Raw genomic sequence first — 25,725 nt, 5'->3', positions numbered from 1 at the left:
TGAACTTGACCTCAAGTGATTACCATCTTTTCTCCCATATTGAGGGATTTATTTGGGCAGAAAGCAGTATGGATATGACAATGAACTGAAAGAGAAAGTCAGTGACAGGTTCAACAACTCAGTGGCAATAGAGTATGCACAAGGCATAGGAAAGCTTTTGGAGTGTTGCAGTAGATGTTTAAGTTTGAATGATGGCCAGGCATAAAAATAGTTGAGGTATCAAAATATGTTTTAAAATAATGTTGAATAATAATTCCCAAAGAAATAAACACTGTACTTTTAGAATGAACCTCATATGTTGGTCTCTTTCCCTTTGTTGCTTTCTTTTACCATCTCATCTACCAACATTACTCTATTATTTATCGCTCCTCCCTAGACCATTCACCATTTTGTCCATATTTCATTATTAAAGCACAAAAAATTATCAAATACACGGAGTGGTAGAGCTGTAAAATTAAATGAAAAGTTTTAAAAATGTTAATGAATCAAAGCTAGACAGTTTTTACCTTACAATAAGGAAGTTGTGGTTTGTGAGTATTGTAAATGAATTAGCATCTGTAGGGAATTTTTGAAGCATGACCATAAGAAATTACAAAATAGAAAGAATAGATGTTAACATAACTTTTTGACATAGATGTGTTAGAAAACTATGTAACCAGATATAGATGATCTTGTTTTTACTTCTTTTTCAGATTCTCATAGATCTAGCTGGAACCTTAAGTTCAAGTAATTGTGTAAAGGAAGACCCAGAAGTAAAAAACTGAAATGGGTCAAATGAGAATAATTTGAATATTTACGTAAAGCTGGAGCAGATGCAGGGTGAAGAAGATGCAACTGGCTAACATCGAAATTAAGCGTATACAATAAGTTTTGCTTAGTTAATGTGTATGCAGTGTGAAATGTGAAGTGATTTCCAGATGCTGTGTGTTCTTCACTAGTTTTGTAGCTACTGGTGTTTTCTCTACTTGTATGAGACAACTATCATCACATTTTGCTACAAAGGAATTTTTAATTTTTAGTAATACTTTAGAGCCACAGGCTGTTCCCATGTGTACCACAGTATGATTTTTGCACCCAGCTTCTCAAATCTCTTAAAATTTGCTTAGTGCTGTTGTTCACAGTGTGAGGGTGCACAGATATAAGATGAGCAATTTACAAGCTTGCTTAAGTGGTAATTGGTTTTCAAACCTGCTGGCAGAAAAATCAATGGTTGGCAATGTAATATGTGTAAGAATGAAACAGATTTGTGAAGTTACTCCATTCTGTTAAACTGTTTGTATGATTACACCTTTTCTGTCAATGTTTCTCAAAATTCACTGGGAGGTACAGTCATTAGCTGTTAAGATTATGCTAACACTTACCCATGTGAAACAATGTTCTTTTATCCCACTTGTAGATATTAATTATCTGTTACCTGTAGCCAGTCTGGATAGTTTTATCCAATCTGGAATGTGACTGTGGGATACATACACACTCATCGTGTCATTAGCTGTTAAGTAATCTTAATGAGACAATATTCTTTGTCTCGTTCACAGGCAGAAATGTATATTTAAGTGTGCAAATGTAACCTTGACTTTTTGGTATGACTGTGGCATTACATGCCCAAATCACACTGATATTAAATGTTATTCGTAAGCACAAACACATATTTAAATGCCTAATTGCAAATTTGACCTCATGTCAGTCAAAAAAATGTATATGATTGAGGACTGTGGTGTTGCACACCAAGTCTTCTGATACTGATGGTCAACTTCTCTTCTTTCATTAATCAGTGTTAGACAATGTCAGTTTAACACACCTGGACAGCAACTTATTACTTAAAAACAAAATATTTAGGCACTGCTGCCTTTGCATCTTTTAACCATTATGTTCTACTAAGAATATGTAATTTGACACAATATACATTTATGTACATTGTCCCATTATATTTATAGCGTTATACGCCAAACTTATAAAAAGGTCCTTAGAAACCTAACACTTAGCTTTACACTATTTTAGTAATACGATTCACGTGTTACATTTTGTTAAGTTACTACCTGTACGTGCTGCTATTCTTACCCAGTTTCTAACTAACCTACACAATGAAAATGTCCCTGGTTTATCTGAAAATTGGTATTTGTAACTCACTGGTTGTGGCCATGGCACTCCATTCTCTGTTTCACGCTGCTAAGAGTCAGTGACAAGAGTCTCTTCTGCATATCGTATACCAGCATCTTTATTTCCAGATCGTCCTTCCCAGTAGCCTCACCAGTGAGCCGATCAACGAGGTTAGTTTCCCATGATCCCAATGTGACTGGGAGACCACAGGAATGCTACATCTTTCTATTGTCATGAAGGACTAAGAGAAGATTTTGGAATTGCATGTGTTACCAACAGATAGTGGTAATGGGCTGCTCATTAGGGGTGTGGAGGAGAATGGCAAAGATCAAATGGGATGACATGTGAGAGTACAGACCAGCTGTTGCTTCTATTCCCAGTGTTGAGAGCAGTCAACACTGACCATAGAAGACAAGACTGCTGATCGCTATGCACGACCGTAGGAGGGAGGCTCGAAATACTGAGATGCGTCATATAGTGGGTGGCTATTGATACCACAAATCTATTTGTGAATTTCTGGGCTTGTATCTTTCAAATAAGTGTAATTTTGCAGTTGCTCACACACTGTCTTGAGCATCGCACCTCTGTATGTCACACTCTCATTTTCTGTTATTACCTCACAATTAAGAGTACGATATTACATTCTTGTCTGAGAATTATTCTATTAACTGATAATTTTGAAGCTGAATATTAATGGACTTGATTTAATGGCAGTTTCGTGTTGGCACGTTCAGTGACTTCATTTGTAGAAATCTGATGCTAAATGGTTAAATATAAACACGTATGTTCAAGAATGAAATCCACCAGAACTTGTCAAACAGGAATGAGTTTAATTAAAAGTGCTGAATGTTTGTACATGGGCAGAGTTTAGAAGTACCTGACATCAATGCAAGAAGACACCTAATTACGGGCAGTGATAAAGACAATAGGGAAAAGTAAATCAGACATATGTGAAAGGGAAATGACACCATAAACACCATTACTTACATATATATAACAGGGTAGAGAAAGGATGTGACTGCTAGATGATTGGAAGAGAAGGCACAAACAATGAACTGAAGACACAACAATGGATCACAAGAAATAGACAGCAAAAATATGCTTACTGGAAAGAAAATTAATGATAATACTAGAACTCTTAACATTACTGAATATTTATTTTCTTGCTTAACATAATGTGAAATGTAAGGAAAATTTACGTTTAGAATGTTTATCATCAGCTGTTCAGTATATTTTGATACAATTGGCCTTGTCAACATGTAAAGTACAGTTAATGAAATTAATAAAGCAGCTTTGCTTTATGAGTGAAAAACACACAAAATTACAATTAAATATCAGTTACATACTTACACATATTAGTTACACACATTTACTGTTTATGATTACTTATGGCTAGTTGAAGCAATACACCCAAGTATTTATATTTACATGTACACTATGTGCTCAAACATATCCAGACATTTAGCTGGAAATGACTTAAAAGTTTGTGGCACCCTCAATCAGTAATGCTGGAATTCAGTATGGTGTTGGCACACCTTTAGCCTGATAACAGCTTCCACTCTCACAGGCATATGTTCAATCAGGTATATCTGAACACTTCTTAAATAAGGAGATAATTCAGAGGCTTCCTTTACCAGGATACAGGTTGGCTGGCAGCTTTTCTAGGAGCTCTTTGCGGTGTGGGGGAGTAGCCATGTATGTGAAAAACGGTATCCCATTTGAGTCAATTGATGTTTCAAAGTACTGCACTGAAAAGGTGTTTGAATGTTGTGCAGGTGTGGTTAAATTTAGTGGAGCTAAACTTCTTACTGTTGTTATTTATAGATCCCCAGACTCCGATTTCACAACATTTTTGCTAAAGCTAGAGGAGGTTCTTGGTTCACTTTATAGGAAATACAAAAAGTTAGTTATATGTGGTGACTTCAATATTAATTGTATAAGTGATTGTGCAAGGAAAAGGATGCTGGTAGACCTCCTTAATTCATATAATCTTATGCAAACCGTATTCTTTCCAACGAGAGTGCAAGGGAACAGTAGAACAACCATAGACAATATTTTTGTTCATTCGTCATTATTAGAAGGGCATTCTGTTAGCAAAAAGGTGAATGGCCTTTCAGATCATGATGCACAAATTTTAAGTCTAAAAGTTTTTTGTGCTGCAACACATGTTAAATATAGTTACCAACGTTTTAGGAAAGCTGATCCAGTTGCTGTACAGACTTTTGTAAACCTTATCAAGGAACAAGAGTGGCAAGATGTTTATAGTGCTGATACAGTAGACGATAAATATAATGCTTTCCTCAAGACTTTTCTCGTGCTCTTTGAAAGTTGCTTTCCGTTAGAACGTTCAAAACAGGGTACTAGCACAAACAGGCAGCCTGGGTGGCTGACTAAAGGGATAAGAATATCTTGTAGAACAAAGTGGCAATTATATCAAAACGTTAGAATCAGTCAAAATCTAAATGCAGCAGCCCATTACAAACAGTATTGTAAGGTGCTTAAAAAAGTTATTAGGAAGGCAAAAAGTATGTGGTATGCAGATAGAATAGCTAAGTCTCAGGATAAAATTAAAACCATATGGTCAGTCGTAAAGGAAGTGGCTGGTCTGCAGAGACAGGTCGAGAATATAGAATCAGTGCGTAGTGGGGATGTCCGTGTTACTGATAAGTCGCATATATGTACAGTACTTAATAACCACTTTCTGAATATAGCAGGTGAACTAAATAGAAACCTAGTCCCAACAGGGAATCATATAGCGCTCTTAGAAAAAAGTGTTCCGAGACTGTTACCTGAAATGCTCCTCCATGATACTGACAAGAGGGAGATTGAGTTAATAATTAAATCACTAAAGACCAAGAACTCTCATGGATATGATGGGGTATCTAGCAGAATACTGAAGTATTGTTCCACGTATGTTAGCTCAGTACTTAGCCATATCTGTAACTTTTCCTTTAGGAGTGGTCGGTTTCCTGACCGATTAAAGTACTCGGTAGTGAAGCCACTTTATAAAAAGGGAGACAGGGATAATGTTGACAATTATAGACCTATTTCTATGCCATCAGTGTTTGCTAAAGTTATTGAGAGGGTTGTATATACAAGGTTACTGCAGCATTTAAATTCACATAATTTGCTGTCAAATGTACAGTTTGGTTTTAGAAACGGTTTAACAACTGAAAATGCTATAGTCTCTTTTCTCTGTGAGGTTTTGGACGGATTAAATAAAAGGTTGCGAACGTTAGGTGTTTTCTTTGATTTAACGAAGGCTTTTGACTGTGTTGACCACAAAATATTACTGCAGAAGTTGGAACATTATGGAGTAAGGGGAGTAGCTTACAATTGGTTCGCCTCCTACTTTAAGAACAGAAAGCAGAAGGTAATCCTCCGCAATATTGAGAGTGGTAATGATGTTCAGTCCCAATGGGGCACTGTTAAATGGGGCGTTCCCCAAGGGTCGGTGCTGGGGCCACTGCTGTTCCTTATTTATGTAAATGATATGCCTTCTAGTATTACAGGTGATTCAAAAATATTTCTGTTTGCTGATGACACCACCTTGGTAGTGAAGGATCTTGTGTGTAATATTGAAACATTATCAAATAATGTAGTTCATGATATAAGTTCGTGGCTTGTGGAAAATAATTTGATGCTAAATCACAGTAAGACTCAGTTTTTACAGTTTCTAACCCACAATTCAACAAGAACTGACATTTTAATCAGACAGGATGGGCATGTTATAAGCGAGACGGAACAGTTCAAGTTCCTAGGCGTACAGATAGATAGTAAGCTGTTGTGGAAAGCCCATGTTCAGGATCTTGTTCAGAAACTAAATGCCGCTTTATTTACCATTAGAACAGTATCTGAAATAAGTGACATTTCAACACGAAAAGTAGTATACTTCGCATATTTTCATACGCTTATGTCATATGGTATTATTTTTTGGGGTAATTCTTCTGATTCAAAAAGGGTATTTTTGGCTCAAAAACGGGCTGTTCGAGCTATGTATGGTGTAAGTTCGAAAACCTCTTGTCGACCCCTATTCAATAGTCTGGGAATTTTGACATTGCCCTCACAGTATGTATTTTCTTTAATGTCGTTTGTTGTTAGCAATATTAGCTTATTCCCAAGAGTTAGCAGCTTTCACTCAGTTAATACTCGGCAGAAATCAAATCTGCATGTGGAATGCACTTCCTTGACTCTTGTGCAGAAAGGAGTGCAGTATTCTGCTGCATCCATTTTCAATAAGCTACCACAAGAACTCAAAAATCTTAGCAGTAGCCCAAACACTTTTAAGTCTAAACTGAAGAGTTTCCTCATGGTTCACTCCTTCTATTCTGTCGAGGAGCTCCTGGAAGAGATACAAAATTAAGCAAATTCCAGTGTACATTTTTGATTTTCTTTATTTAAACTAACGACTTGTCGCCTGAATATGTTTCTTATATTTCATTTTATCTGTTTCTACAATCGTGTTATAATTTCATGTATTGACTCGTTCCATGACCATGGAGACTTCTCCTAAATGTGATCCCACGGAACAATAAATAAATAAATAAATAAAATAAAATCAGGTGCTGGAAGGTTTCTTGGGCAATGGCAGCCCATTCTTCACAGAGTGCTGCACTGACGAGATGTATCGATATTGGTCGGTGAGGCCTGCATCCCAGAGGTGTTCCATAGGATTCAAGTCAGAACTCTGTGCAGGCCAGTCCATTACATGGACGTTATTGTCATGTAACCACTCTGCCATGAGTACCTAATATGAAAAACTTATGTTTTTGGGGGTATATGGGTACTTTTGATCACATAGTGTATACAGGGTGAAGCAAAATTCACGCACTCAGGCTTCTCAGTGCAACTCCTCACATGCCAGTGATAAAAAAAATCTCTGAGTACATCTGGCAGAAAAAGGACGATAAAGTGGCAATCTGGCAACACTGTAACCACATATATGGTCACTACCTGTGTCAGCACATATGAATTGTGCTGTATATGTGGTGCAGTGAATAGAGTTTTGGGTTATAATGCAGGAGGTCGAGGGTTCGATCCTGGTTGGGGCGCTTTTTTTTTATTTGCTAATTTTATTCTGACATTTCTACTGTAATATACACCATTTCATAGCTTACCTGTATCCTTAATTTACAATATTTTGTAACGCCGAACATAACAAATATGTCTTTAGACAAATAAGAAATACAGTTGAAACAAATGTCCTATCAGTGCATTGAGATGTGTAGTAAACAGCATGCGGTTACCAGACTCAGTGTTGAAAGGCATAATTAGTGGGACCATTGTGATAACACATACAATTAGTAACCGAGTTTGGACATTATTCGCAAAGCACGTTGCTAGTCCTACTGCTAACGTAAGGCCCTAATGAAATGTAAAGGACCTGAACGAGGCAAGAATAATAGTTGCTACTAATCTATGGGACCATTGGAGGAGGGTACAAAGAAAAACAGCTTTCGCGACTAGTAGATGAAGTGGTGCGAATAAATTCAAGCCCACAATGTGGAAAGGGCTTCTTTCAAAGCTGACCAATCTTCCATTTCTACAATTGTAGTATGTAAGTACAAATGTTTTCTAGAGGACCTGCTGCAATCGCTGTTGACGATTAAGATGCCAGATACTGTACCATCTGGACTACATTTACCATATAAAAAACATATGCCCTAACACAGTACCGAACCATCGTCGTTCTGCATGATAACCCAAAACTCTACCCACTGCACCACATATACAGCACAACTGATACACGCTGACAGAGGAATATACCATATATGTGGTTACAGTGTTACCACATTGTCAATCTTTTAACGTCCTTTTTCTGCCGGGTGTTCTTGCCAGACAGACTAAATTTTGAAAGAGAGATTTTTTTATTGCTGGCGTGTGAGGAGTCGTGCTGTGAAGCCTAGTGCGCGAATTTTGCTTCACCCTGTATAAACACCAAATTCTAATTGTATGATTATTACATGCAATTTTACTGACACAGGCAGCTATCCAAAGCCCAATCCTTGGAAATCACTCTCCGTGAATTCATCAACTCTATAAAAGTCTTGCTCTTTTAGCACAGTTTCTAATATTTTCTAGCATTTCAGTAAGGGAATCTAGTGAGCTCTTTTTGGCAGTTTGTTGAAGAATTTAAGACTCACGTGTTTGTGGCTATTGTGACTGAAGAAAGGAACTGTTATGGTTTAATGTCCCATCAACAACAAGAGACACACAATTAGGGACTCAACACCAGCTCAGGTTGGGGACAGATAGGAACAGATTGGTCATGTCCTTTTCAACTATCTTATTATTTACCCCACTCTGCCACCACAATCGGTGAGAATTTCTTAGGGACCATCTGGATGCATGTAGAAAGAAGCACCAAAGCTTCAACCCTGTCAGGTAAAAAATTTGTGAATAAAATAATGAAGCTGTAGGCATGTAATACCGGAAGCATGTTCTCATTTGGCCATCTCCTGGAACAATTAATGGTAGTATCCTATTACAGATTTGCACATATGAAACAGTACAGAAATATACAAACACTTGAAAAAACTGAGTATTACTGTAAGATTTCTCATGGACAATATGTATGTGTCTAAGAAAATTATTTTAACTACTCACACTGCAACAATTACTGCCACACTGAACAACTATAATGTATATTCTTACGTCAGTTCATTAAAATACTGCCAACATATCCAGTGTTAATTATTTGGAAATTGAAACCGACTTTTTTTGTCGGTGGATAACTATGTTGAATCATATAATTAGATTTAGATTATCCCACCCTGTGTTACATAGATTATGCAGCCTACATATAAACGTGTATTCACGGTCACTTTATTAAAAGTTCATTCTTTTTGGTACATATAAATTCATTTGTGTTATAAAATGGTTTTCCTTTCAGCCATGTCTCTCCCACCATTTTAAATTTATTTTCATGTAATTTGTTTGTCTATAAGGCATGCATACTGTTGAAAAATGTTTTGCAGAATGCAAAGCTTTTTTTATTTTTACTTAAATCCAAGCAATGTCTGGAAGTTCCTCATTCTGGTACCCTATAAGTTCACATCTGACCTACTTTCACACTCTTGGACATTCTGTTTACCAAGCGTAAGTACCTTTAGTATGTAGAGGCTGGAGATGGTAAGTATCTTATGTCCAACAAAGGATTGTTCACAAGAAGTTAATTTGCTTAAACCAAATATAGATGTGATGACTTCTTCACATAAAGACCTCTTTTGCCTGAGCAGTTTCCCCAGAGAAGTATCCCATAATGTAAGTCCATATGGAAAAAGCCATAGTATGCTGTAAGTACGAGATCATTACTCCAGTTTCCTCAAGAGATATAAAACTCTTGCCAGTTTACTGCAGAGTTTTTCTGTGTGGGTGTTCCAGCATAATTTGCTATCAAGGTAGATGCTTAACAAATTTACTGAGTGATTTTGTCCACTGTTAATATTTTTAAGAGAAAAGGGGATATGTTGTGGTGTCACTGCCAGACACCACACTTGCTAGGTGGTAGCCTTTAAATCGGCCGCGGTCCATTTAGTACATGTCGGACCCGCGTGTCGCCACTATCAGTGATTGCAGACCGAGCGCCGCCACACGGCAGGTCTAGAGAGACTTCCTAGCACTCGCCCCATTTGTACAGCCGACTTTGCTAGCGATGGTTCACTGACAAATTACGCTCACATTTGCCGAGACGATAGTTAGCATAGCCTTCAGCTACGTCATTTGCTACGACCTAGCAAGGCACCATTACCAGTTACTATTGATACTGTAAAACACGTACCGTCAAGAGCGACGCTCACCATTTATGGATTAAAGTTAAGTATTCCACCAGCTACGTCAGTTTTTTCTACAGTCTAATTTCCTTGTCCTGTTCCAGACCTCACACCAGCCTGCGTGAGCTAAAACGCGTGCCTTTCGGCTTCCTCTCATACCAGTGTTGGCTCTCCTGCCAACCCACATGGATCCTTGTGGGACTCCATATTTTACTTTCAGAATAACAGATTTATCATTTGGATATACAACAACCATCTAGTTTCTATTTGCCAAATATGGTTTCAGTAATGTGAGTTCTGTTTTAGTTATTTCTTATCTTTCAAGTTCCTTAATCAAGGTACTACATGAGACGGTGCCAATGCCTTAATGAGACCCACTAGAGTAGCATAGGTGCGCTACTTGTATTGTATTGTATTGTATTGTATTTTTTATTGGTCCTGTTGTCTACATGGCAGCTTATGCATAAGACATTGGACCAGTCAAGTTATAAATATACAGGCTGAAAGTCATTTCAAGGCATACATATTTAAGGTTACAATAATACACTTTACACGTAAGTATTTATATAACACATTTCATAAATTTAAATATTCTTCAATGGAGTAAAAGCAGTGATGCTGTAAATATGACTTTAGAGATTTTCCAAATGTATTGACCTCTGTGATAGCTTTTATGTTTTCAGGAAGTTTGTTATAAAGCTTAACTCCCATGTGAAAAGTACCTTTTTGCCACAGTGCAGTGCTGATTTGAGTCATATGTAAGTTTCTGTTTTGTCTGGTAAAGTGATCCTGTATATCACAGTTCTTTTGCAGTCTCCGGTCCTTGCCTATTACATTTAATTTAAAGAACAAAAGGGTTTCCATGATGTACACACATGGTAATGGACTGATTTCTTAAACAGGGTTTACAAGATTCTCTAGGCTTGCACCCAAACAAGATTCTAATGGCCCTTTTTTGTAGTTTAGAAGTGCTATTAGCTGTTTTAGAGTTTCCCCAGAAGGTGACCCCATATCTATTTTCAGATCCATGTAGTGTTGATGATACAATTTCTTGTACAGCCTTAATTGTTGGCAGCCCACTTCAGAACCCATACCGGGTCTCGTTGACTAGGTTGTTCCACTCAATACAACTCCAAGGGGCACTCAGTGTGGAAAATAAATAAATAAAAAGAACAGAGGAGAATCTCATGAAAACTGCTTACCATGGGACTTGCTTTCAAGTCGATCTCATATGCTTCATCTTGCTTCACACAACCAGTTGTTTCTTATTCAATGGTTGCTTCATTTCTACATTTCTGGAAACAAACCAAGTATATTAATGCAGCCACAGCTAATTCATTGTACAGAATGACCTACAACATCCTCCAAATTTCTTAATGGAAAGATTAAATTAGATTAGATTCAGTTTTTGTTCCACAGACCCAAAAAATGAGATGATTCTCATGAGTGTGAACATGTCAGAAAATATAACATAAAACATTTAAATATAATACTTACTAACCTGATCATTTGTCAGGAGATTGTCGAAATATGTGAATACAATGCAGTAAACTGGAACAGCTAATATTTACAGACTTAACACACTGTCAGAATGAAACACACTTATGCACTATTAATAAATTTATCATTCACAAAATACCTAATCTTGATTGTTGTGACCAAGTGCTGTAAAAACTGAAATGTAACACACATTTTTACTGAAGCTAGCTTAACAGTCTCTGTTACGATATTCATTTGTGGAGCAGGAGGAGTTGCCTGTCAAAAAGTCTATCAAACTTTGTTTAAATCATGCTTGATCTGAAACAAAGTTTTTAATAGTTGCTGCCAATTTATTGAAGATGTTGTTCCTGAATATTGGATCCCTTTGTGGACCAAGGTAACTGATTTTAGGTCTTTATGTAGATTGTTCTTATTCCTAATACTGACACTTATGTATTGAGCTATTGGTTGGAAATAGAGATGTATTACTTGCAACAAATTTCATTAAGGAATAAATATACTGAGAAGTAGTGGTTAGAATACAAAGTTCCTTGAACAGGATTCTACACCATGTTCTTGAATTTACACCACAAATGATTCTTATCACACGTTTTTGCACCCTAAAAACTTTTGCTCGGTTTGATGAGTTTCCCCAGAATATGGTAGCATTTGACATAATAGAATGAAAGTAACCAAAGTTTTTTATATTCATATCTCCTACATGTGACATAATTATCATGGAAAATACAGAGTTGTGTAGGCACTTACTCAATTCTGTAGTAGCCTATGCCCTTCTAAACTGAATTTATTATTGAGTTCTAATCCCAGAAATTTAACACTGTTAACCTGAATGTCTTCATATGTTATACACATGCTGGAAGGAAATCTCTTACAGGTCCTGAACTACATATACGGAGTCTTCTCGAAGTTTAATGACAGTGAATTAGCTTTAAACCACTTATTAATGTCGGTGAAAATTTGATTAGCAGATATTTATAAATCTGTACTTGACTTGCTACTTATTGCAAGGTTTGTATCATCTGCAGACAAAACAAACTTAGCATCTGACAATGTAACAGACGAGAGGTCATTAACATACACAAGAAAAAGCAATGGAACCTTGAGGAACACCACATGTAATTAATCCCCAGTCAGATGAAGACAAACTACTTGCTGCACAGGTATTTCGTAATCACACCCTTTGTTTCCTGTTACATAAATAAGACTCAAACCGTTTCACAGCATTGCTGGTGACATCATAATATTCTAATTTACTTAAGACAAGTTCTCTGGTTCACACAATCTAAGGCTTTTGACAGGTCATAGAAAATGCAAGCAGCCTCTAATTTATTATCCATTGAATTAAGTATTATTCTCACTGTAAGTGTAAATAGCTTTCTCTATATCAGAACCCTTAATAAATCCAAGCTGTGACTTGAGCAATATATTATTTGCAGTCAGATGCGGTGGGAGATGCTTGAACACAACCTTTTCAAATGAGACTTTCAAATTACAAAAACGCGCTATTCGGATAATGACCCAGAGCCCACCTAAAACACATTGTAGGCCCCTTTTCAAAGCATTGAAAATTTTAACAATTCCGTCATTATACATTCTGAAATGTCTCTTGGAGATCAAAAGAAATCAGGACAAAATGAAAACCAATACAACTACCATAATTATGATACACAGCAATGTAAATATCTCCACTTATGTGCTGTAACAAGAACCCGAAGTCAGAAACGTGTATGTAATCAAGGCATCAAACTTTTTAATGCACTACCAAAACATATCAAAGAGATGGAATAATGAGGATAAATTTAAAACTGTTATAAAGAATCACATGCTTGCCAAATATTATTACAGTGTAGGTGAATTTCTATGCTACACTGTATTAGAATATAAAGAACCACATGCTTGACAAATGTTATTACAGCATATATGATTAAATTAATGTGACAAATGAAATTACATCAATGAATATGTCTGTCAAGCACATAAGAAGATTAAGAACCACATGCTTAACAAATGTCACTACAGTATAAGTGAATAGCTCTGCTCAACTGTAAGAATATGTGATATCATAAATGACAAATGAAATCACAACATCAAGGAATATGTCTGTCAAGCACATAAGAAATTATGTCATAAAAACACTTATTAGTTGTATATAGTATTAAACATAAGAAAGATTCATATGAATTCAGCATAGAAAAAAAATTGTGTAGATATTATATACTTGTTGAATTGTATCCTGACAAATCCTATATCACAACTGTTATCATTGGCATGATGATAAATAAATCTATATTTCTGAGAAAGCCGGAAAAAGTGAAACTGGTCGATAGTTTGATGGTATCTCTTCATCCCCCTTCTTGTAAACAGGTTTAACTTCAGCAGGAATGTAGAACGCAGAATTCAATATCAACTGACGAAATTTTTTGAATTCTGGCGACACAGAAGAGACAGTGTTTTGTCTCTCACACGGCAGACATTAAAAAAATTCACTCTAAACCTTCGTGATTATCACAGCAACGCTATAGGGAAATTCAATTTAAAATACTCACCTTGAAGTGACTACGCATCCATTAAAATTAAGACATTGGTCAAAGCCATGCCAGTACCGCAAATTCCTCCTCTGAGACAATATTCGATGAACACTTACGCAGAATTATGGAACTGATTTCTTAATACAATAAAGTGGTTTCCTACGGAAACAATGTCTTTCGTGGCATTTCCATTCCTTGAATTTTAACAGATTTGTGCCATCAGTTATTATTATTTGGGTCAAATATTAGAGGCAAGCAGCACATCATTTTGTAGTATTCAAGGTCGAAGTCAAGTAATGCTCGTTAAGTTCTTATCTAATAATAAGCAGTTGCACATTTCAAACCTGCCACGTAAATATTTGGATCGGGACATGGCATGTGATTGGCCGCTGTTCACCATGGTACGTAGAACGCCAACTTCATGTCGCGTATCTCAAAAATGTATTAAACAGCAGAAGCGTGGTTTCAAGCAGGTCATAAAAAGGTTTATTCGACATAGCAATTTATATTTTGTCAGTGGAGTCTTCTGCTAGCATGGAAAGTTAACATGTTCTTGCCGCACACATTCGTGTTGTAGTATATTTAGTCATACAGTATTATTTTGTTCCTCGGTTGTTTTTCTACGTGACATTTAGCGAAGGAGGCGTTCTCAGCGCTATGATGAACAACAGACAATCAACCAGAGAGCGCAGACGAACTGTCATGATGCGAATGTTGACGTTTGCACTGCTGTTGTCTTGATTTTTGTAGAAATACGTCAGTTACATAATTATAAAAAAATTAAACGACGGACTGACGCCGATAGACGCATAAACACGTATCCCAATGTGATAAACCCGTGAAATATTTTGTGGTTATTTACAGACCAGTCTCATTAGCACCGTATATCTCTCGTGAAATTTTGGCAGAAGTAACGCCGAAAAGACATAACTTTAATCTTGTTGACTGAGCGCACCGTAAAGTAATCGTATTCGTCGATTATTGTGGCTGGGTTACTGTTGACAGTTTTGATGTATAGGATAGCAACCTTATTTCGTGCGATTGTGTTTAGTAGTGTTTTACCACTACAGACAAATTGTTTCCTGTGCATGTAAGCATTTTTTATGGGTTTCCGCTTTCTTTTAATTCTGACATACTATACTTGCTATGATGCCATTAGTTAGTGCAATAGTGGCTTAAAATATATATGCTTGTACTCTATGCATGGCGTAGTAAGTGGTTTTAGAGGACAGCGAGGATCTAGATTACACCAAACTGCCTTTGCTTTGCCGAATATGTGATACAATAATTGCTTTACCTGCCAACAACGTGTTAAACCATTTCAGGAAATGCCACGAAAGGTGTTTCGTTAGATATTGCATTTCATGTGCCTGCCCAGAATTTTGCGTAACGTCCATAATTCAGTATCATTTCTAACTAGCCGCAGTGTCAAGAAAAATGTGTGTGAGCTCAATCTTGTGTAGCAGTGTAGACCGGCTTTGTATGAAGTTGCAGGTAATTAATTATTCCAGGGTAAATTCTGAATTGTGTGCATATGTAACTGAGAAAAGTTATTGCACAACGTTCTGAACTTACAGAACATTCATAACCTAGCAATTAATTATTTCAAGTGAACATTTATAGTTAGTTAGGTTTTGCCACGGCATTATGGAAGCATCCGATCCCATCCAACTGCTGTGACCTATGACGTCTCAATAAGGCGTAAGTGCCCACCTCCAGCGTATACAAAATGGCGACGGTATCGTCACTACATACACATGCCAACAAAAGTGAACAAAATTAAAAACGGGACAAGAATGTCTCACTCCAAGAAATAATTAAACTATCACGACAACTGCAGGAAATAGGAGGTTGGGGAACTCAAATGGGAACCCCTGGAGGGAAGGCGACGTCATTTCGAGAAACGCTATTGAGAAAATATAGAGAACCAGCATTTGAAGCTGACTGCCAAACGATTTTACTGCTGCCAACATACATTGCATGTTAAGTATCACGAAGATAAGATTAGGGTTCATATGCAGGCATACAGTCAGTCATTTTGTCCTCACTCTACTTGCAAGTGGAACAGGAGGGGAAATGACAAGAAGTGGTACACGTTACTACCTGCCATGCACTGCACAGTGGCTTGCAGAGTATTGATGTAGGTGTAAATGTTTAGGGCGAGAACAAGTTAAATATATAACAATATAAAATATTGCCCCATCAAAAACAAAAAAAACCTCAGCTTATGACATCTCTACAGCTGTAAAAGTAACAGGATTGTGCACTCCAATTGACCTATGTAGCTCAAACCAAGCCGCCCCCCCCCCCCCCCAAAAAAAGACCAACATCTGCAGTTCCAAAAAGTGGTGTTAGACATTTACCGTGATCAGTATCACTCGAATGCAGCTCTTGATACCTACCAGCAAACTAAAAAACAGGAAAACACAACCACAAACTTCACATGCCTACATAACTTGTAAAACACCACTGAAACCAAAACCCCAGCAACTCAAAAAGAAGAAACCATTTTCACAAGATCAATTAAAACACAACTGAAATACCATAAATATAAAACAGACAGAATGACAGATTACTATGGAATAAAACCGAAACAAAAATTTCTTGCCAGCAAAAAGGCCTCTGACAAAATCACCCGTGTTGGCCGTCACCTCCCCCCCCCCCCCCCCCCAAAAAAAAACAACAGAATGATGAGCACCAAACTAATCATACCTAACAAAGATGCCACACATTCACATTAGAGCACTGACTACCGAGACAAATAAACTCACGTTACCACAGTGATAACCAAGATGTCAAACTCAATGTGTCCATATCCATGACCAGAGGATGCCATCACATATGACAACACAACATCTACAAATGTGAACCATCTCAAAAACACTGCACTATAGTGACCTCTCAGCCACACCACCATTGTGTCATGGGTCAAAGCAGATGGTTGGAATCCCTATGCATTTCTTATTCTGGTGTGGGCAAAAATAGGCATAATATATAAACTAACATGTGACAGTAGTAGGCCTACAGGAAATTAGGTGCAACTACATGAAAGTACTTTCTTTCTTTTTTTTTTTTTTTTTTCAGGAACCTAGAATTGTAGCAGCTATGGAACATGAAACATTTGGCTGGGTGAAAAAAGAAGATATGAATCTGGAATGTAACCCCGTGGTAAGCAGTTTTCGTGAGTTACTCCTCAATAAAGTTTTTGTATAAGTTACTACAACATGCTGGTTCAGGTAGCTCAGTTTCAATTATGCTGTTGGATATGTGAGGTAGGCCTATGAGTAGTGTAGAATTGGGTGTTTTGTAGTATGTGTCGTTTGTGTTAAATTACAGTGTCAGAAACGTATCTTATTATTTCTAAATTGCATCTAGAGCTTTGTCATATGTCTTTGCTAAGTAACTCCTTGGATTCTCAGTGTCCAATGAGAAGTTCAGGCAGGCAGGTGCTAAAGAGGTCCAAAACTCACAAAATTCTCACAACAGGAAAGTAAATAATAATGTTACCATATTTAACCAAAATATTGGTGGATTAAAGAAAAAAGTAGATTCTCACAAAAGTAAAGTAAAAAAATAATGTTACCATTTTTCACCAAAATATCCTGGGATTGAAGAATAAAGTAGATGAGCTCCTGGTTCGTTTAGATGGCATTGAATCTGATAATGTAATACAGGGTGTTTCAAAAATGACCGGTATATTTGAAACGGCAATAAAAACTAAACGAGCAGCGATAGAAATACACCGTTTGTTGCAATATGCTTGGGACAACAGTACGTTTTCAGGCGGACAAACTTTCGAAATTACAGTAGTTACAATTTTCAACAACAGATGGCGCTGCAAGTGATGTGAAAGATATAGAAGACAACGCAGTCTGTGGGTGCGCCATTCTGTACGTCGTCTTTCTGCTGTAAGCGTGTGCTGTTCACAACGTGCAAGTGTGCTGTAGACAACATGGTTTATTCCTTAGAACAGAGGATTTTTCTGGTGTTGGAATTCCACCGCCTAGAACACAGTGTTGTTGCAACAAGACGAAGTTTTCAACGGAGGTTTAATGTAACCAAAGGACCGAAAAGTGATACAATAAAGGATCTGTTTGAAAAATTTCAACGGACTGGGAACGTGACGGATGAACGTGCTGGAAAGGTAGGGCGACCGCGAACGGCAACCACAGAGGGCAACGCGCAGCTAGTGCAGCAGGTGATCCAACAGCGGCCTCGGGTTTCCGTTTGCCGTGTTGCAGCTGCGGTCCAAATGACTCCAACGTCCACGTATCGTCTCATGCGCCAGAGTTTACACCTCTACCCATACAAAATTCAAACGCGGCAACCCCTCAGCGCCGCTACGATTGCTGCACGAGAGACATTCGCTAACGATATAGTGCACAGGATTGATGACGGCGATATGCATGTGGGCAGCATTTGGTTTACTGACGAAGCTTATTTTTACCTAGACGGCTTCGTCAATAAACAGAACTGGCGCATATGGGGAACCGAAAAGCCCCATGTTGCAGTCCCATCGTCCCTGCATCCTCAAAAAGTACTGGTCTGGGCCGCCATTTCTTCCAAAGGAATCATTGGCCCATTTTTCAGATCCGAAACGATTACTGCATCACGCTATCTGGACATTCTTCGTGAATTTGTGGCGGTACAAACTGCCTTAGACGACACTGCGAACACCTCGTGGTTTATGCAAGATGGTGCCCGGCCACATCGCACGGCCGACGTCTTTAATTTCCTGAATGAATATTTCGATGATCGTGTGATTGCTTTGGGCTATCCGAAACATACAGGAGGCGGCGTGGATTGGCCTCCCTATTCGCCAGACATGAACCCCTGTGACTTCTTTCTGTGGGGACACTTGAAAGACCAGGTGTACCGCCAGAATCCAGAAACAATTGAACAGCTGAAGCAGTACATCTCATCTGCATGTGAAGCCATTCCACCAGACATGTTGTCAAAGGTTTCGGATAATTTCATTCAGAGACTACGCCATATTATTGCTACGCATGGTGGGTATGTGAAACTATCGTACTATAGAGTTTCCCAGACCGCAGCGCCATCTGTTGTTGAAAATTGTAACTACTGTAATTTCGAAAGTTTGTCTGCCTGAAAGTGTACTGTTGTCCCAAGCATATTGCAACAAACGGTGTATTTCTATCGCTGCTCGTTTAGTTTTTATTGCCGTTTCAAATATACAGGTCATTTTTGAAACACCCTGTAGATATACTATGCCTGTCTGAGCACCACATTGTGTCTGATATGGAAAAGGTAAATACCAGTTGTTATAAACTAGCTGCACATATGAGTAGAGAGAATAAGGAGAGAGGGGGAGTTGCCATATATGTCAAAAGTTATTACTGTGTAGAAAGCTTAGATACTAAAAAGTTTTGTCTAGAGCAACATATAGAAGCATGTACTTGTCAACTTAAACTGAAGGAGGGCTCTTTTATAATTGTAACAGTGTATAGGTCTCCTTCAGGAAACTTTCATTTATTCCTGGAAAACTTGGATGCCTTGTTGTGCTATCTGTGAAATAGGGGAAAGCAAATTATTATTTGTGGGGACTTCAATGTTGATTCACTGAAAGAGTGTAATAGGAAGAATGACCTGGAAGTCTCGCTCGCTTCTTTCAATTTGACATTTGTCATTAATTTTCCGACTCGGGTAGTAAAGGACAGCAGCACATTGAGAGATAACACTTTTATAGACCAAGATAGGTTTAATAACATAAATTCTTGTCCTGTTGAGAATGGCCTTTCTGATGATGATGCTCATCTAGTTACAGTATATGACATAGCTCCATTCAGTAATTCAAAGCTACCCTCCAAAGTTGTGCATCCAATTAATGACTCAACAATTAGAAATTTCAGAGAAAATCTTCAGCAGTTAGACTGGGATGAGGTGTACAAGGAACCCGATGCTAATTTAAAATAAAACTTATTTCATGATACACTTGTAAGAGAATTTGAAAACTGTTTCCCCAAGAAAGTAGTTAAATCTAATTATAAGAAATCATGTAAAAAACCTTGGCTTACTAAAGGAATAAAAATATCTTGTAACTACAAAAGGGAACTGTATCTAACAACAAGAAAGAGTAATGACCCAGATACAGCCAAATATTATAAAAACTACTGTGCTACATTAAGAAAGGTTATTAAAAAGTCCAGAAGCATGTGCATCATGTCAGATTAATACCTCTGATAACAAAATCAAAACAATTTGGAATACTATTACAAGGGAGGCAGGGCAACCAAGAGTACAGTATGACGGCATCATCATCAGAGCGAATGGAAAATTGATAAACAACAAACCGGAAGTCGAAAACATTTTGAATAATCATTTTTTAAATGTTGTAGAGAAAATAAGATCTAAATGTTCATTAGAAGAAGCAAGGCAGTTAATGGAAGAGGCCATACCCACACCATTTGGTACAATTGAAATTCCACCCACCTCTGAAATTAAGAAGATATTAAAATCTCTCAAGAATAAAAGCTCACAGGGAATTGATGGCATTTCTAGCAGGATAATAAAAGCTTGTTCCCAAGAAATAAGTTGGATTCTTAGCCACATATGTAATAGCTCTCTGAAGCAGGGTATTTTCCCAGATAGACTGAAGTATGCCATTGTTAAACCACTGCATAAAAAAGGGGATATGTCTGATGTCAACTACCGCCCAATCTCTCTTCTGACTGCCTTATCCAAAATTCTTGAAGAAGTAATGTATTATAGAGTAGCTTCACACCTTTGCAAAAATAAAGTTTTAACAAAATGTCAGTTTGGTTTCCAGAAAGGTTTTTCAACGGAAAATGCTATATACACTTTCACTAATGAAATATTAAATGCCCTGAGTAACCGAAAGTCACCCGTTGGGATTTTTTGTGATCTATCAAAGGCTTTTGACTATGTAAATCATGGAATACTTCTAGATAAGCTCAAGTACTGTGATATGAATGGGATAGTACTCAAATGGTTTAAATCATATCTAACTGGAAGAGTGCAGAAAGTTGAAATAAACAGTTCACATAATATGCAAAAAACTCAAACTGGGGAACAATCAAGAATGGGGTGCCGCAAGGTTCGGTCTTGGGTCCTCTGCTGTTCTTAATATATATTAATGACTTACCATTCTGTATTCACGAAGATGCGAAGCTGGTACTTTTTGCTAATGATACAAGTATAGCTATCACACCCAACAGACAAGAATTAACTGGTGAAATTGTAAACGAAGTTTTTCAGAAAATCATTAAGTGGTTCTCTGCAACTGGGCTCTCATTAAACTTTGACAGAACACAGTATATACATTTCCACACAGTAAATGGAATGACACCATTAATAAATATAGACTTCAATCAGAAATTGGTAGCTGAGGTAGAATATTCAAAATTTCTTGGTGCGTGCATTGATGAGGTGTTGAACTAGAAAAAAACACACTGAGGATCTGCTGAAACGTTTGAGTTCAGCTACTTATGCTATTAGGGTCATTGCAAAGTTTGGCGATATATATCTGAGTAAATTACCTTACCATGCCTATTTTCATTCTCTGCTTTCGTATGGCATCATATTCTGGGGTAACTCATCATTGAGTAAAAGAGTGTTCATTGCACAAAAGCAAAATCAGAATAATTGCTGGAGCTCATCCAAGATCATCCTGCAGACACTTATTTAAAGAGCTAGAGATTGTCACTGTAGAGTCACAATATGTATGTTCACTTATGAAATTTGTTATTAACAGTCCAAACGAATTCAAAAGTAATAGCAGTGTACATGGCTACAACACTAGGAGAAAGGATGATCTTCACTACTCAAGGTTAAATCTAACTTTGGCTCAGAAGGGGGTAAATTATGCTGCCACAAATGTCTTTGGTCACTTACCTAATAGCATCAAAAGTCTGACAGATAGCCATATAGCATTTAAAAGGAAATTAAAAGAAATTCTTAATGGCAACTCCTTCTACTCATTAGATGAATTTTTGGATATAGTAAGTGGGTAATTTCCCCAACCCCCTCAAAAAAAATTAAAAATATTAAGTGTCATGTAATATTTTGTGTAATGTAATATCCTGTATTTTATTAACCTGACACGTTCCACAACATTACGAACTATCGTACTCATGGTCTATGAACAAGTACTAATCTAATCTTTTCTGGAAAGTCTTGTGTATTGACAAATTATGTTAATAGTTGTAAACACTGAAAATTATGATTACCTGTACCTGTGCTGGATTTTTGTTGTGGTGTCAAGAAGACAGCTTAGGAAGACTGATTTGTAGTTGACATATCTTTTTTTTTTTCATCATTTTTGTGTTTGGCTCCATGCACTGCTGTTGGCAATGTACCATAGATTAAAACCTGGCTGTATAGATTAATCAAAGATAATACCAATTTTAGGGAATTAACTTTTTTATTTATTTTCATATATTTCAATTTAGTTGTAGGCCTATAGTCTAAATTTAGCTAAGGAAGCCAAGTTTGTAGATTTTATTCTTTAATGTCATTTATTTATTTATTTTTTGATCAATTGTCTTCACCCAAACTGCTCCATTTCACAAAGACCTCATGTTAGTTACGTATTGCTTTCTAAATTATTTGGAATAGTTTTGTTGTTAGGGAATTATTGTTACTGTATGGTTATTGTGACTATGTGTGGAACATAGATGTTGTAGTGGATTTAAGAGAGTTGCTCCTGTCCACCATTTTGATGAGGTCTTGAATTAAAGCTGAAATTCTGTTATGAACAGTTGAATATGCACCATTTTTTGGTATCTGTGAGAGGAACTCTGAACAGCTTTACTGTTATGAATATTACAAATGCAGAGTCAGTTATCTTTTCCTCGTCATTTTACCAAGTATGGCAGTATTTTGAGACTAGTGTGTGACTAAGGTGACATTTATAATCAATATAAGTTTGGAACACCTTAATTTGTGTTTAGCACTTCCACATTCCTTGGAAATATTTCATATTGATAAACAATAGTTTTTCTGGGAAGCAGATTAGACAGTTGCAGTTGTCATCTGATTTAAAATACATGAGCTGCACTTCAGTAGCACAAACAACAATAATTAGTGGTGTCTACAAGTGTCAGTTGCATACATTGACTGACAATAGATTATAGCATTGACTGTATTTTTATCTTGGGTGCACATTGCTGCAAGTGTCACATGTTGATGTACTGAGTAAAGCAGTTCATGCTTTTGTGTAATATGCACATTCACGACTGAGATTTTTGAATGGTTACATGTGAGAGGAGTTAGATAAACTTGGAAGAAATAGAGTTTATTCAGCTATGTCTGTGAACAACGTTTTATAGGAGAAACAAAGTACTGATTGTATACCAGGTTTCTTGAAGTGTTTATTGGTTGCATCACTGCACCATTGGAAACTGTCTGTGGAGGGACTGATCATTTTGTTTTGAATGAATATGTCCACTGTAGAGCCTCTTAGTAAATTCTGAGGTAGCAGATTGCCATACTGATACTACCCTATTTGACCAGTTACTATCAGGTTCAGTAAAGTACGCCTGTCTGAAATCCAAATGAGCAGATTGTGGTAAAAGTAAGAATAAGGAGCAGTAAAATTATTTACAGATCAATGATGCCGGCAATGTATGTTAGCTTTGATGGGAAAATAGAGGCCTGCATAGATGTGTAGTTTTAATTAAGCAATTATATAAGATATGATAGAAGTCTTTGTTTCCCAGCTATGAGCTGAAGGTAATATTCCATACCATCAGCATAATATAGGTATATTTGGTATGTGCAGTATGTTCTGAAGCAAGCGGTTAATAACCTGCAGCAGGAACTGCAGAACTGTAAGACCAGGTTGTTTTACTGACAGTAAAGTTGACACTGATCTCACAATGTAATGACACTTTGGGCTTCTGCGTATTTCAAGAAATGGAATAATGCAATGAACAAACTTCAAACAGTACTGAAAGGTTTCATTTTCACCGCCAAATGCCCCGCTTATTTTCTTCCATCTCAGTTACCTCAAACTATTCTTCCATTGGCTAGGCAGCTGGAGCACTGCTGGATGTAGGTGCTGTGGAGGAAAAACATTCTGGATGGCACTTGGTTGGCTGTTAACTTCAGTTTCTGTAGTAATTTCTGAGATTTTTGTAATCACTATGGAACCATATTTGTGGGAGGTAGAGAGCAGGATAAATGTTTCAACCATAATTTATTGTTTTACTGGTATCCATTGGCCAAAGAGGCAGAAATTTCAATGTATGTTTTTGGAGGCAAATGGATGCTCTTCCACCTGTCAACAAAGATAAAAAAAGGAACGTAATTGAAGAAAGTGAAATTTATTCTCATAAATGTGCATCCCCAAATAACATCCCAAATGACCAGAGTAACCTTGCAAAATGTTTTGAAGGATTTTCCGAAATTTGATCATATAGGCACTTGCTAAATACAACCATTGAGGAAAATAAGCCAGTGTGAATTTATCCAGTGCATATAGTAGTTCTGCATCATGTAAATCTTTTAGTCTGTCTTTATTGTTTGTAAATATTGCTCCAGCTCTTGAGTAAAATGTGTAATATTAATTCTTTTGTATAAAATTATTATTATTGTATTCCATATAGTCTAATTAACAGTCACAAATGCACTTATTCAGTCACAATAAAGAGTATTCAGCACATTCATGCTTATCAATTTCCAGTCTTTTCAGTCATACCGAAGCTTAAACTAGAAATAGTAACTAAAATATAGTTTTTGGATGTAAATAACATAGACGTAGATAATGTGGTCTGCGGTAAACAAAGATGTCAGTCAGCAATGTTGTGGATACTGTGTTGTTTATTTGTGCAAAATCTATAAACATGAAAATCATAACAACAATAAGCCAAATAGGAAGTGAGTACAAGAAATCAGCAATATATTACAAACAGACCTCTCTCAAAGTGTAGTAAATAAATAAATTGTCATCTTCTAAGGGCAACAGCAGCATCCAGTTTGCTGTCAATGTTTAAACGATATACCTTCTGAAGGTGAAAGTGTGAAATGCATATTGGCATGAATAAAAATATGTTAAAAAAGCAGATTGTTGCTATATTTGTTAAAACAATAAGCAACTGTTTCACTCTGCATTAAAGGTTTTGTGATGGATGGAAACTGCGTGCCAGACCGTGACTCGAACCAAGAACCCTACAATATGTGGGCAATGCTCTCACCTGCTGAGCTGTACAGGCATGATTCACGGCCACTTTCACATTCTTTCTTCTGCCAGCATCTCTTCTCTGCTATGCAGACTTGCTGTACTAGCACACCTGGAAGAAAGCATATAATACAGAAATGCCTCGGCCATAACCTCGGATTTGTTTCCAGAATGATCTTTCACTCTGCTGTGGCATGTATGCTGCTTTGAAACAGCCATTGATATTTAGAAATCAAGAGAGATAACTGGCTTGCTCAACAAAATATTGAGCAGAAAATGGAAATGACTACTCAACAGCTGGAAGTAAACCATGAATCAGTCATGCTAAGAAAACCTGAGAGAGAAAAGCCTGTCTTGTTAGTTTATTGCGGGGAAGAATCCCTACCAACAGCAGTTGGGATTCATTGTTGTGATGTTTGAGGAATGCAGATGACAGAAATATTTTAATAAATGATATATGTGGTTGTAATCTTACCCTCCCACACATCAACATTAATTTTTCCTGTCTTTTCAAAAGTTTGAAAGCTTTGAGAGGCCTAAGACATACAAAACAAAAGCTTTTTACTTATCTTCATTTTCTCTTGTTATTGGCTGCAGATCTCGCATCGAGGGATACATTCTTGAGGCTGAAGTTTTGATTTAGTGGGTTCCTGATAGATAAATAACTGAT

The 25,725-nt window shown here is 37.1% G+C and overlaps 1 protein-coding gene and 1 long non-coding RNA gene across 5 annotated transcripts in view; one reads left to right on the top strand and one right to left on the bottom strand.

Moving 5' to 3' along the window:
- LOC126427008 (uncharacterized) overlaps window positions 1–14,213 on the bottom strand; it is a 33,480-nt gene extending 19,267 nt beyond the window's left edge. Inside the window, exons 1-3 of one of the 2 annotated variants that reach the window (XR_007576491.1) lie at window positions 13,916–14,213; window positions 11,072–11,164; window positions 6,927–8,555 (exon numbers count right to left, since the gene is read on the bottom strand). This is a non-coding gene — a long non-coding RNA (uncharacterized LOC126427008). Of the gene's footprint in view, window positions 1–6,926; window positions 8,556–11,071; window positions 11,165–13,915 lie in introns of those variants that run through there. The other variant, XR_007576492.1, reaches the window with a different exon arrangement.
- Window positions 14,214–14,594: 381 nt separating this feature from the next.
- Window positions 14,595–25,725, top strand: part of LOC126427139 (zinc finger protein 665-like) — a 48,581-nt gene continuing 37,450 nt past the window's right edge. For 2 of the 3 annotated variants that reach the window (XM_050089365.1, XM_050089364.1), the window contains exons 1-2: window positions 14,595–14,987; window positions 16,982–17,065. Coding sequence is in view for 2 of the 3 variants with exons in the window: in XM_050089364.1 (XP_049945321.1) it covers window positions 17,003–17,065 (63 nt within the window). In the remaining variant the exon portion in view is untranslated. Of the gene's footprint in view, window positions 14,988–15,222; window positions 15,392–16,981; window positions 17,066–25,725 lie in introns of all 3 variants that reach the window. The other variant, XM_050089363.1, reaches the window with a different exon arrangement.

The sequence above is a fragment of the Schistocerca serialis genome, chromosome 11, assembly GCF_023864345.2.
Source record: "Schistocerca serialis cubense isolate TAMUIC-IGC-003099 chromosome 11, iqSchSeri2.2, whole genome shotgun sequence".
Taxonomy (NCBI): domain Eukaryota; kingdom Metazoa; phylum Arthropoda; class Insecta; order Orthoptera; family Acrididae; genus Schistocerca; species Schistocerca serialis.
This window is presented reverse-complemented; position numbering and strand designations above follow the sequence as displayed.